A 14,763-nucleotide genomic window follows, 5' to 3' on the forward strand; every position below is an offset into this window, starting at 1 on the left:
CAGCTGTAATCGCAGCAAAAGGTGGTGCTACAAAGTATTAACTTAAGGGGGCTGAATAATTTTGCACGCCCAATTTTTCAGTTTTTTATTTGTTAAAAAAGTTTGAAATATCCATTAAATTTCATTCCACTTCATGATTGTGTCCCACTTGTTGTTGATTCTTCACAAAAAATTACAGTTTTATATCTTTATGTTTGAAGCCTGAAATGTGGCAAAAGGTCGAAAAGTTCAAGGGGACCAAATACTTTCACAATGCACTGTATACATACATACATACTTTAGCTTATTTATAGTTATTATATTATAATTCATGATTTTGTGTTTCAAACTTTATCATACCTGAGATGGTATAAAGAAGAACGCACAGTAAAAAAAAAAAATCATATGTAAATAGTTGGTTTGGGCTGCTCGTCCTTAAGAATTACATGCAAAATAATGGTACCGCTTTCAGCACCTAAAATCGGAAACAATCATAACGCCAGGGAGGTTAAGAACATTGCACGTAACCAATATATATATATATAGAGATACTTGTTAATCAGTTTGAACATCAAAGGTATCAATAGTCTGTGCTTTGCTGGATCTCAACACGTTTCGCGAAGACACAGTTTCGCTTCATCAGGAGAAAAAAGCACAGATAATCTATAGGCAAGAAAACGTAGCAACATGAGACAAAGACCCTCCCAAAAAAAAAAATTGTATGTGTTTTATGTACTTATTTTATGTATTCTTTTGCTATCTAAACATGGTAGGTGTGTGTTTTTTTGATATTTGTTTTCTTTTTCAAGCTACATCAGTTTTTAAAGAAACTTTCATATGGAGGGGAAAGAAATGTCCATCACTTTTATAATAAAGAAAATGAATTTGTTACACGTTATATCATTAAAAATTGGATTATCCTTAGCAATGGCACCAATGTGATTAATTGTGTTGGCCACTATGACCCTTGGAAAGAAGGTGACCACCAGTTTCCTATAAATGTGAGACACATCATTTGGAAACACAACAAGAGAGAGGTAGGCAAATTTTTTTTGAAGTTTTATATGTCAGTTACAGTAAGTACAACATCTCCTGTGATTTATTATTAGCATCTGATTATTCTTTGTTTTAGAGTTGTCCAACCCTCAAAGATGCCGATTTGATCTGCTGTCGGTGTATAATATTTATAAAATAGTTTTGGTTGGGCACCAATTTTTGGCATCAGTTACTCACTCTATAATATATATACACTATATTGCCAAAAGTATCGGACAGATCGGACCCCTGACTGACATTTATGACACTTTTGGGGGTACCAGTGACATTACTACAGTAATCAGTGCTATAAATGTGCACTGTTACTGTAAAAATGACACTGGCAGGGAATGGGTTAACTTTATTGGTGATCAGTGGGTTGAATGTATCCCTAGGGGCGTGATTATAGCTGTCAGGGGGTGTGGCTTTTGATGTAACCACAGAGACAACTGATCCTACATAGCAGGATCCTATGATCTCTGCAGTTACACCAGGGGGAATGACAGGCGGCTTTGTTTACATCAGCCGCCTGCCTTTCTCCCTCTCCAGCTGGAGATTGCGAGTGGCCGGCGGACATCGTTGCCACCGGTCACACTTGTGGGGATCCCTGTGAACGAGTGGGGGCGGGAGCGTGCCTCCGGGGGCGTGCGCTCGTCCCCTACAGGCTCCTGGGCGAGCGATGTAGTCCTACGTCGGTTTGCCCAGGAGCGGCTGACTGCCGCAGTAAATAGCAGTTGTGCGGCGGTCAGCAAGTGGTTAAAATGTTTTTAAAATCATATATATATTTTTTTTTTTTACATACTGTCACCAGTTAGTGTCCCTGATCATCGTCACATCAGTCATGTGATGACGCGGTACTGCTTTGGTGATAGTACAGAAAGTAAAACAAATTGTGAAAAAAAAAAAAAAATGTATTTCATTTCCTAATTTTCCCATAAAATTGTGACTAGAAATTACAACTTCAAAAAAACTCATCATGCCTCTTGTTAAACACCTTGGACTGTCTACTTTCCAAAAAATTTGGGGGTATTTGTACAGTCTTGGCTTTTTAGGGCCTCAAGAAATGAAGCCGTCAGTACATCAGGATTGATTGATTTTCGAATATACACTGCTCCAAAAAAATTAAAGGAACACTTTGAAAACTCATCAGATCTGAATGGGGAAAAATATCATGCTGGATATCTATATTGGTATGGACTGGATAATGTGTTAGGATCTATACTGGTATGGACTGGGTAATGTGTTAGGATCTATACTGGTATGGACTGGGTAATGTGTTAGGATCTATACTGGTATGGACTGGGTAATGTGTTAGGATCTATACAGGTATGGACTGGGTAATGTGTTAGGATCTATACTGGTATGGACTGGGTAATGTGTTAGGATGTGTACTGCTATGGACTGGGTAATGTGTTAGGATCTATACTGGTATGGACTGGGTAATGTGTTAGGATCTATATTGGTATGGACTGGGTAATGTGTTAGGATCTATACTGGTATGGACTGAGTAATGTGTTAGGATCTATACTGGTATGGACTGGGTAATGTGTTAGGATGTGTACTGCTATGGACTGGGTAATGTGTTAGGATCTATACTGGTATGGACTGGGTAATGTGTTAGGATCTATACTGGTATGGACTGGGTAATGTGTTAGGATCTATACTGCTATGGACTGGGTAATGTGTTAGGATCTATACTGCTATGGACTGGGTAATGTGTTAGGATCTATACTGCTATGGACTGGGTAATGTGTTAGGATCTATACAGGTATGGACTGGGTAATGTGTTAGGATCTATACTGGTATGGACTGGGTAATGTGTTAGGATGTGTACTGCTATGGACTGGGTAATGTGTTAGGATCTATATTGGTATGGACTGAGTAATGTGTTAGGATCTATACTGGTATGGACTGGGTAATGTGTTAGGATGTGTACTGCTATGGACTGGGTAATGTGTTAGGATCTATACTGCTATGGACTGGGTAATGTGTTAGGATCTATACAGGTATGGACTGGGTAATGTGTTAGGATCTATACTGGTATGGACTGGGTAATGTGTTAGGATGTGTACTGCTATGGACTGGGTAATGTGTTAGGATCTATACTGGTATGGACTGGGTAATGTGTTAGGATCTATATTGGTATGGACTGGGTAATGTGTTAGGATCTATACTGGTATGGACTGAGTAATGTGTTAGGATCTATACTGGTATGGACTGGGTAATGTGTTAGGATCTATACTGGTATGGACTGGGTAATGTGTTAGGATGTGTACTGCTATGGACTGGGTAATGTGTTAGGATCTATACTGCTATGGACTGGGTAATGTGTTAGGATCTATACTGGTATGCCACGCAGTCTTGCCACTGTGTTCTCTAGATCCACGATGTGGGCTTCCAGAGCAACAAGTTGCTCACATCTTGGACAGCAGTATTCGTCCTCGATTCGTTCATTATTCGACATTATTACCCACTACTCTATGGGGATAATGTTAACGACCTGCTCTTCCTTACCTAGTTATTTAGTTTGGTTGATTCGTTCAATTCACATTCGGAATTCGTTGTATTTATTTTTCGAATTTTCTTAAAACTTACCGATTTTTTTCTCGATTCGAAACAATACATTTCGAAGCGGTCAAATCAAATTTTTTTTTTTCGATTTGAATGCGGCAGCCGAGTAGCCAAACATCTGATTGTTATTGATACACTTTGTTCTTGTTTGTATTAGTAATATGTTTATTCAAAATATATGAAGTGTTCTATTTAATAAAAGTAGCATCTTACTTTCAACATTTTACTATTCAGAGGTTTTTAGCCAGCTGAGAAAAAAATAACAAATTGTAAAAAAAAAAAAAAATAATAATTAAACATTTTTTGGTATAATACCATTTTAATACTTTTGAATTATTTGTGATCATCCCTCCTTTTTTGGCCCTGAAAGTCACGCTTGATGTGTTTTGTCTTATATAATTGGGATGATGGCCATTAGTTCATGGTGTTTTGTGAATAAATAATTAAACAATGTAATAAATAATTTAAAACAATTTTAAAATAAAATAATTGTAAATACTTTTAACATTTTTAAAAAAAATAATTAATTTTTTTTTTAAATGTAAAAAATAATTAAAAAGGGCTAATTCACACAGATTCTCTGTTAAGTTTGTGTCCGCTAATAATGATTTTAGTATATTTTTTGTGGAAATATTGTCTTCATATATTTTTTTTTGGGGGGGGGAGGGGGGGCCTGCCAGGTAGGCTGTATGAGGCCCTGCCAGGTAGGCTGTATGGGGCCCTGTGATTTTTAACAGCAGCCCTGGGTAGATTAGCATAATTTATTTTGGGTGTTCCTTAGTTATGTTAGTTAACCACTTCTGGACCGGAAGGATTTGCCCCCTTAAAGCGGAGTTTCGGCCTCAAATACCTTTTTTAACTAAAAATACCCCTATAATAGTAATCCATCGCCCTTTACAGAACCGCTATTCTCATAGTTACAAGGTGTACAGTATTGGATTTTAGTCAAAATCCTACTTTTAAAAACGCTGTCTGGGTGCGGCCATCTTAGACGTGGGCATTTGAATCCGCAGTGTAATCTGCTGTGTCCTTCCTTCTGATTCCAGGGAGTGCTCTGGGAGTTCTTCCTGATTCCACCCTCCTGGGAGTGATGACAAACAGCTCCCAGGATGCAATGCAAAGGCGGAAGTGATGTCGTGGCCGTGGCCACAGAGGGGGGAGAAGGAGGAAGTACAATCAAAAATGCCCTGAAAATAAGGAAAGGATCCCCTGAAAAAAATTGAAAATGCCCAATTGTTGAGCAGCATAGCGAGCACTCCAGGAATCACTAAAGTTGCAAAATAGGCCGGAACTCCGCTTTAATGACCAGGCCATTTTTTGCGATTCGGCACTGCGTTAATTTAATGGACAATTGTGGGGTCGTGCGACGCTGTACCCAAATAAAATTGATGTCCATTTTTCCCCACAAATAGAGCTTTCTTTTGGTGGTATTTCATCACCTCTGTGATTTTTATTTTTGGCGATATAAACAAAAATAGAGCGGCAATTCTGAAAAAAAACACAATAATTTTCACATTTTGCTATACATTCCCAAAAAATGTAAAATTCTAAATTTTTTAACATTTTAGGCCAATTTGTAGACACGGCCGGTCCTCCCTCCTTTGGAAGTCCTCTGGCATTTACACATGCTGCTGTTTAATCGTCCTCACACCGGATGCTGCCATGCTGCATGTCCCATGTCCCTGGCTGCCATTTATGCCGATTCTCAAATTTGTAACCTGTAAGTCTGCGGTGTTTAATAAAGTTGTGTTGCTTTGATCCTACTAACCCCAGCCAGCACCCTGCCTTGTGGAACGTTCCTCTTTGATGGTTATCACAGGAATGAGTGTCACCTTTAGAAGATTTCTTCCTACTTTCTGTTATGCTGACAACACATTATTTATTTTGACCAGATTCCAAGATCTCAGTGTTCAGAAACATGTCTGCCGGGTAGCAGAAAAATGCCAAAATCTGGAATTCACAGCTTCTGCTGCCACGCCTGTGCACTCTGCTCAGATGGTGAAATGTCTAACATCTCCGGTATATTTATATGGAATAGTTTTGGTGATTTTTTTTTAAAGTGGCTTCACAAGCAGAATATTTTCCTACATACACTATATTATCAAAAGTATTGGGACGCCTGCCTTTACACACACATGACCTTTAATGGCATCCCAGTCTTACTCCGTAGGGTTCAATATTGAGTTGGCCCAACCTTTGCAGCTATAACAGCTTCAACTCTTCTGGGAAGGCCGTCCACAAGGTTTAGGAGTGTGTCTATGGGAATGTTTGACCATTCTTCCAGAAGCGCATTTGTGAGGTCAGGCAGAAGGCCTGACTCGCACTCTGCGCAAATTCATCCCAAAGGTGTTCTATCGGGTTGAAGTTGGGACCAGTCAAATTCCTCCACCCAAAACTCACTCATCCATGTCTTTATGGACCTTGCTTTGTACACTAGTCCAAATCATATTTCATCCCAAAGGTGTTCTATTGAGTTGAGGTCAGGACTCTGTGCAGGCCAGTCAAGTTCCTCCACCCCATACTTGCTCATCCATGTCTTTATGGACCTTGCTTTGTGCACTGGTCCAAATCATAATTCATCCCAAAGGTGTTCTGTCGGGTTGAGGTCAGGACTCTGTGTAGGTCACCCAAGTTCCTACAGCCCAAGCTCACTCATCCATGTCTTTATGGACCTTGCTTTGTACACTGGTCCAAATCATAATTCATCCCAAAGGTGTTCTGTCGGGTTGAGGTCAGGACTCTGCGCCGGCCACTCAAGTTCCTCCACCCCAAACTCACTCATCCGTGTCTTTATGGCCCTTGCTTTATACACTGGTCCAAATCATAATTCATCCCAAAGGTGTTCTATCAGGTTGAGGTCAGGACTCTGTGCAGGCCAGTCACGTTCCTCCACCCCAAAGTCGCTTATCCATGTCTTTATGGACCTTGCTTTGTGCACTGGTACGTAGTCATGTTGGAACGGGAAGGGGCCATCGCCAAACTGTTCCCACAAAGTTGGGAGCATGAAATTGTCCAAAATGTCTTGGCATGCTGACGCCTTAAGCGTTCCCTTCACTGGAACCAAGGGGCCAAGCCCAACCATTGAAAAACAACCCCACACTATAATCCCCCCTCCACCAAATGATTTGGGCCAGTGCACAAAGCAAGGTCTATAAAGACATAGGGGGATTATGGTGTGGGGTGTTTTTTTAGGGGTTGGACTTGGCCCCTTATTTCCAGTGAAAGAATCTCTTAGGGCATCAGCATACCTAGACATTTTGGACAATTTCATGCTCCCTACTTTGTGGAAACAGTTTGGGGACGGCCCCTTCCTGATCCAACATGACTGCGCACCAGTGCACAAAGCAAGGTCCATAAAGACATGGATGAGCAAGTTTGGGGTGGAGGAACTTGACTGGCCTGCACAGAGTCCTGACCTCAATTCGATAGAACACCTTTGGGATGAATTAGAGAGCAGACTGTGAACCAGGCCTTCTCTTCCACATCAATGCCTGACCTCACACATCAGCTTCTGGACGAATGGTTAAACATTCCCATAGACACTCCTAAACCTTGTGGACGGCCTTCCAAGAAGAGTTGAAGCTGTTATAGCTGCAAAGGGTGGGCCAACTCAATATTAAACCCTACAGACTAGGACGGGGATGCCATTAAAGTTCATGTGCGTGTAAAGATAGGCGTCTCAATACTTTTGGTAAAATAGTAAATCACTACAGACAAGTGTATAAAGCAAAGACTTATGCCAATGGGCTTTGGGATTTTGTCAATGGATTTAGACTTGCATCAGTTTGAAAGTCTTCTGGATTCAGGATTCAATGACAGGAGAATTGGACTGGTGGTTGGCCTCCTTCTGATCTGAATTTGACTTGCTTTGAGTTTTAGATTCCCATAAAAGTTTATGGTAATGCAAAACCAGCATTAAAGCCCACGGACACCGGTCCTAACAGTCCAAAACACTTGGCCAGTGAGATTCATTGTGGAAGGCCACTGGGATTTTGGGGGTGAAGTAGGGATGGGATACTTTTTACAGAGAAGTTAGGAAGGCAAGATAAGCAAGAATACTTTATACACAGGTTCCCACATCCTTTGGTTCTGCTTTTTTCTTTTATTTATTTATTTTTTAATATTTAGAATTAAATATCCACCTTCTCCAATTACTGACTGCACATACAACCCCCATTTCTTTATACCACCCATCATGCTTGTAGCCCCCTTCCCTCATCATCCACTGCACTTTCTGCTCCCCTTCCCTCATCACCCACCATGACTGCACCCCTCTGTCAGGACCAGGGCCGGACTGACCATCGGGCAGAGCGGGCACATGCCCGGTGGGCCGACCTCCGGGCGCATGTAATTTTGTGTGCCAGTCCCAGACAGTGTCCCTCCCTCCAAGTCCCGTCCCCAGCTGGCCTCTCCGCGGCCGGCCGGCCGGCGCATTACCGCATAGTCTTCTGGCCGGCCGGGTGTCACTGCACCGTCACTGTGTACTGTCCCTAGTCCTAGGCATAGTGGCAGGCTGGCAGCCACCGGGCTGCGCTCACTGGGGCCGGCTCCGCAGGCGCAGCCATCGCCATCCAGCGTAGTTAAGCTCAGGACTGGAGGGGGAGGACTGGCTGTGAAGGGGGTGGAGCTAGAGTCGAGGGGACCCCTTCTGCTTGATCCGGACCTGGCGGGAACAGTGTGCAGCCGCACCGAAGACACCGGCACCCAAGGCCTGCTGCAACTCTGCAAGGTAAGGAAGAAAGGGTACAACACAAACACCCTACTACTCTTTACAAGACACTCTGCTCTGCCTCATCTCATCCATCCCACCTCAGTGCCTCATCTCATCCATCCCACCTCAGTGCCTCATCTCATCCATCCCACCTCAGTGCCTCATCTCATTCATCCCACCTCAGTGCCTCATCTCCTCCATCCCACCTCAGTGCCTCATCTCATCCATCCCACCTCCATCCCACCTCTGTGCCTCATCTCATCCATCCCACCTCAGTGCCTCATCTCATCCATCCCACCTCCATCCCACCTCTGTGCCTCATCTCATCCATCCCACCTCAGTGCCTCATCTCATCCATCCCACCTCCATCCCACCTCTGTGCCTCATCTCATCCATCCCACCTCAGTGCCTCATCTCATCCATTCCACCTCCATCCCACCTCTGTGCCTCATCTCATCCATCCCACCTCTGTGCCTCATCTCATCCATCCCACCTCAGTGCCTCATCTCATCCATCCCACCTCAGTGCCTCATCTCATCCATCCCACCTCCATCCCACCTCTGTGCCTCATCTCATCCATCCCACCTCTGTGCCTCATCTCATCCATCCCACCTCCATCCCACCTCTGTGCCTCATCTCATCCATCCCACCTCAGTGCCTCATCTCATCCATCCCACCTCCAACCCTCTGCTGTGCCTCATCCCATCCATCCCACCTCCAACCCTCTGCTGTGCCTCATCCCATCCATCCCACCTCCAACCCTCTGCTGTGCCTCATCCCATCCATCCCACCTCTAACCCTCTGCTGTGCCTCATCCGATCCATCCCACCTCCAACCCTCTGCTCTGCCTCATCCCATCCATCCCACCTCCACCCCCCTGCTCTGCCTCATCCGATCCATCCCACCTCTACCCCTCTGCTCTGCCTCATCACATCCATCCCACCTCCAACCCTCTGCTCTGCCTCATCCCATCCATCCCACATCCAACCCTCTGCTCTGCCTCATCCCATCCATCCCACCTCCAACCCTCTGATCTGCCTCATCCCATCCATCCCACCTCCACCCCTCTGCTCTGCCTCATCCCATCCATCCCACCTCCAACCTTCTGCTCTGCCTCATCCCATCCATCCCACCTCCACCCCTCTGCTCTGCCTCATCCCATCCATCCCACCTCCAACCCTCTGCTCTGCCTCATCCCATCCATCCCACATCCAACCCTCTGCTCTGCCTCATCCCATCCATCCCACCTCCAACCCTCTGATCTGCCTCATCCCATCCATCCTACCTCCACCCCTCTGTTCTGCCATATCCCATCCATCCCACCTCCAACCCTCTGCTCTGCCTCATCCCATCCATCCCACCTCCAACCCTCTGCTCTTCCTCATCCCATCAATCCCACCTCCAACCCTCTGCTCTGCCTCATCCCATCCATCCCACCTCCACCCCTCTGTTCTGCCTCATCCCATCCATCCCACCTCCAACCCTCTGCTCTTCCTCATCACATCCATCCCACCTCCAACCCTCTGCTCTGCCTCATTCCATCCATCCCACCTCCACCCCTCTGCTCTGCCTCATCCCATCCATCCTACCTCCACCCCTCTGTTCTGCCTCATCCCATCCATCCCACCTCCAACCCTCTGCTCTGCCTCATCACATCCATCCCACCTCCAACCCTCTGCTCTGCCTCATCACATCCATCCCACCGCCATCCCTCTGCTGTGCCTCATCCCATCCATCCAACCGCCATCCCTCTGCTGTGCCTCATCACATCCATCCAACCGCCATCCCTCTGCTGTGCCTCATCCCATCCATCCCACCGCCATCCCTCTGCTCTGCCTCATCCCATCCCACCGCCATCCCTCTGCTCTGCCTCATCCCATCCATCCCACCGCCATCCCTCTGCCTCATCCCATCCCTCCCACCGCCATCCCTCTGCCTGATCCCATCTCTCCCACCGCCATCCCTCTGCCTGATCACATCCCTCCCACGGCCATCCCTCTGTCTGATCTCCACCCCTCCCATGAGGCAGTGGTGATGGGGGGGATAGGGATACCATCAGTAGCGGTGGTGGTGGTGGGGAGGTGGGGATAGGGATGACATCAGTGGCAATGGTGGTGAGGATAGGGATGACATCAGTGGCAGTGAACATTGTCATTCCTATCCCCACCACCACTGCCACTGATGTTATCCCTATCCTTACCACTACTCCCACTGATGTCAACCCTATCCTCAACACTGATGTTATCTCTATCCCAACCACCACTGATGTCATCCCTATCCCCACCACTGCCACTGATGTCATCGCAATCCCCACTGCCACTGATGTCATTCCTATTCCCACTGCCACTGATGTAACCCCTATCCCCACCACCACTGCCACTGATGTCATTCCTATTCCCACTGCCACTGATGTCACCCCTATCCCCAACACCAATGTAACCCCTATCCCCACCACCACCGCCACTGATTTCACCCCTATCCCCACCACCACTGATGTCACCCCTATCCCCACTACCACTGCTACTGATGTCACCCCTATCCCCACCACCACCATACGAAACTACATACAAATTTTGGGGGCGCCTGTGAACAAAAACCTTGATTTTACTACACGTGTAATATATCACCCTGCACACTGGAATGAGAGCAATAATTATAGGATCCTTATTCATGGTAACTCTGAACTGATGACCTCTATGATCTTTAATAGCTTTGCTATATAGGGTACTGAAATGTGTTGCTATTTTTGGGCATGCATAGTCTTAAGGTTTGACACAAACTCATCTTTTATATTTTACCCAAAAATTGGGTAATATATTTTTAATGTACCCTAAAATTACCTGTTATCTCTTAGCCTGGGTTCACACTAAATGCAGACTTCATCTAAATAGCAACCCGTCCATGCAAACAGATTGCGGAGTGTATGTTAGGTTAACGACACCCCGCAATCAGTTTCCAAAACGCAGCGCGATTTGCAGAATCAGATCGCATGGGTGTGCAGGCTATATATAACTAACATAGAGAAACCGGTAGTTGTTCATCAGTGGTCATTTTGTTAAAGAAAAAAAAAATGGGCTGCTCAGCCTAAAATGCCCGGGCCTATTTTTTGTCCCAGTCCGGGCCTGGTCAGGACCTGGAACCCCAGCTAGTGGCATTGTGGTGTGCCCAGAGTGGAAGGTTGTAGTTCCTGTTTCCACCAGAGGGTGTCTCTCAGCAGCCAGCAGATCCCAGCAATTAGGTCTCCACCTGATGCTGGCTGCTGAGAGGTTATTTAATCCCTCCTCTACTATTACCTCTTGCTTCAGTATTACGTCAGGGATACCAACTGCAGGCATCCAGGTGCAGGAACAAACAAGTCTGTGTAGCTGCACTCAGGAAACTGAACCTAGACTGTGTGTCATTGAAGCAAGTTTTATTAAAAGTGGAACAAAACCTATCCAAACACCAGCAAACAGAATACACAGAAAATATGAAGATATAAATAAACTATAAACACAATTCCAAACTAATTGACAGAAAACCTAACTAGCAGAGATCAACAGGGTAAAACTGAAAGGGGCCAGCTACGCACAGGATATAGGCACAAGGCAAGAACAGTATCAGGCAGGAATTAGGCTCAGGATAAAACAGAAAGTGGAATCTGGTTAGCAGGCAAAACACTGAAGCAATAGGTAATAGTAGAGGAGGGACTAAATTCCCTTCCAGCAGCCAGCATTGGCTGGAGACTAATTGCTGGGATCTGCTGGCTTCAAGGAGACACCCGTTGGTCGACACTGGGACTACAACCTTCTACTCTGGGAACCGCAGTGTCACCAGTGTTTTAACACTCCTCCTTTCACCACTGCATCTTTACCCTGCCTCTAATTGCTTCACTAGTATATGTTTTCCACAAATCCTACTACCCACATGTCTGCACCATTTTTGTCTCGCATTACTGCACCTCTGAACACTCTCACTCTGAATGCCACCTTGCCAGCTCACCAATGCAATATAACAGCCCCTCTCCTCAGTCACTACTTGCACCCCAAAACTTGCAGGTTCTTCTCTCTTCAACTGACCCCAATCCTCCATTTCAACCATGCATCATCAGCAATGCACCAGAAGACCTTACCTGCCCCACTGTGCTTACACCCTCCTGTTCTTACCACCAAGCTTGTACCCCCCCCCTTTTAAAACTGCATATTCACTACTCCTCTCACTCTATGCCTGAACCCCTCTACCCTCACCTCACTAGCATACCCATCTCTCACCCCACATTTGCACAAAGCATCACAATAACACTGCATGGCTCTCTCCTTTCCCAGTGTGTCTGTACCCTCTCTGCCACCCAAGCTGTGCACATGTCTTCTAACTTTCATGATCTCCCTGGCTCTCACCCTACACCTGCAGGAAGTGCACCCCCTTGACACCCTGTTCCCCTCCCCTACTGTCCTTTTTTTCTAACACCATGTCTGAACCTCTCCTTCTTACCATGAGCTCAGAACCCCAACCTTGCACATTCTGGGATGGGCACACTTTGTTATGGTAATTTGGAGTGAAGAGAAAATTCTTAAAACCAAACCTTTATTTTTCCATTTGGGACACAGTATAGAATGGTTTAAAGCTCTGTTAGAATTTACAATGTATCTGATGTTCAACAGTTACTAAACTGCAAAGGCTATTCTACTCTCTCCTAGTGACTAGTCAACAAATCTTTATATTTAGTACATGAGAAATCGTTAAGAAAATTTGCATGAAAATGTGAATGTCACATCATAAATTATGTAGAGTTAAAACCACACCAGTCCTTCAAGTTTGAAACAGATATATATATTTTTTTCAGATAGTGAAAAATGCTACAAATGCTCTGATCTCGAGTGGTCCAATGAAATTAAGACTTTATGTATCCCGAAACTAGAAGACTTTCTCTCCTATGAAAATGAAACAATAACTGTAGTGGTTACATCGGTGACTGGCCTGTGCTGTGTGCAATCCGCTATGATACTTGCAGTCTTTATATACTTCCAACACACACCGGTTGTAAAAGCCAATAATAAAAGCCTCAGCTTTGTTCTTCTGGCCTCCATCATTTTAGGATTCCTTTGTGTGTTCCTGTTCTTGGGTCGGCCGGTGGATCTAACCTGCCAACTACGCCAAATATCATTTGGAATTCTCTTCACGGTGGCGGTCTCTTGTGTGTTGGCCAAGACGTTCCTGGTTTGTATCGCTTTCAAAGCCACTACACCTGGAAGTGTGTGGAGGAAACTGGTTGGGGAAAACTTTCCCATCTTCATGATCCTCATTTGTTGCTCTATCCAAGTTATAATCTGTATTAGTTGGTTGACCATCTCTCCTCCCTTCAAGGAATTGGACACAAACTCATACCAGAAAAAGATCATCATTCAGTGTAATGAGGGGTCAGTTATCGGGTTCTACTCTGTCCTGGGATATATGGGGATCCTGGCTGCTGTTAGTTTTATTATAGCTTTTTTTGCAAGAACATTGCCGGACAGTTTTAATGAAGCCAAATACATCACCTTCAGCATGCTGGTGTTCTGCAGTGTCTGGATTGCCATGATCCCGGCCTATCTGAGCACCAAAGGGAAATACACGGTGGCTGTGGAGATTTTTGCAATACTGGTCTCTAATATTGGACTCTTAGGTTGTATATTCTTTCCAAAATGTTATATCATTTTATGCAAACCAAAACTTAACAAAAGAACAAATTTGCTTGAGAGAAAATCAGCATTTGGCATCACCATAAGGTCTAAATGAAACTTATAAATTAAAATAATAATAATAATAATAATAAAGCAATATTTTTTTTCAACCTTAGTATGAGAAGAGCAGAGCATTGCAATTTTTGTAGGTAAAAGGAGACCTATGCCTGTAGTCTAAGCTTCTTTTTTTTTTTTTTAATATATGTATGCATGATGAAAATCCACTTAATATTCTCCAATTAAGATAACTAATATAATAATAAAAAAATAAAAAGCTGTTGGCGCGGCTTGGTTGCCAATTTCGCCTTTCTGGAGGCCCTGGAGGTCCCCATCCCAGATTGGCTGGATTTGCCAACAACTTACGGGAACTCATGCACTGCTTCCCCAAGGCCTCAACGCTCCAGGAGACGATGACTGCAGTCCACAGCGAGAATAGAATCCAGAGACATTCCAACTTTTCCTGAGCCCTAACTGAGGACAGATGCCACAGATACCCTTTGGATGGCCAGGAGTAGAGGCTCTTCTTTCTCCATATGGGTGTCTCCCATTTAGCATATGCTTATCTTTCCGGGCTTTGTGGCAAACTGCCGCAGTGAAGATCTATCTAGACACATCTTCCTATCCTTGTTGCTAGTTTGCCCACGGGCACCCAGTGGATTGGACCCCAAGGGACCATGACGGTCTTTGTTTCTTCTTGGATAGCCTTGGGGGTCCTTCACTGTGTCCCCAGCATAACAATCCAATTGATTTACCATGAATACTTATTGT

General features: G+C 44.8%; 1 protein-coding gene across 1 annotated transcript in view; it reads left to right on the forward strand.

The window, feature by feature from the left end:
- LOC309565561 (vomeronasal type-2 receptor 26-like) overlaps positions 1-14,050 on the forward strand; it is a gene marked incomplete at both ends in the record, with an annotated part of 51,001 nt that extends 36,951 nt beyond the window's left edge. Inside the window, 3 exons of the mRNA XM_082270518.1 lie at positions 789-1,016; positions 5,478-5,604; positions 13,371-14,050. Of these exons, the coding sequence (XP_082126644.1) occupies positions 789-1,016; positions 5,478-5,604; positions 13,371-14,050 (1,035 nt within the window). The remainder of the gene's footprint in view (positions 1-788; positions 1,017-5,477; positions 5,605-13,370) is intronic.
- Between the last annotated feature and the right edge of the window lie 713 nt (positions 14,051-14,763).

This window comes from Pelophylax lessonae (assembly GCF_965119305.1).
Source record: "Pelophylax lessonae genome assembly, chromosome: 10".
Lineage (NCBI taxonomy): Eukaryota > Metazoa > Chordata > Amphibia > Anura > Ranidae > Pelophylax > Pelophylax lessonae.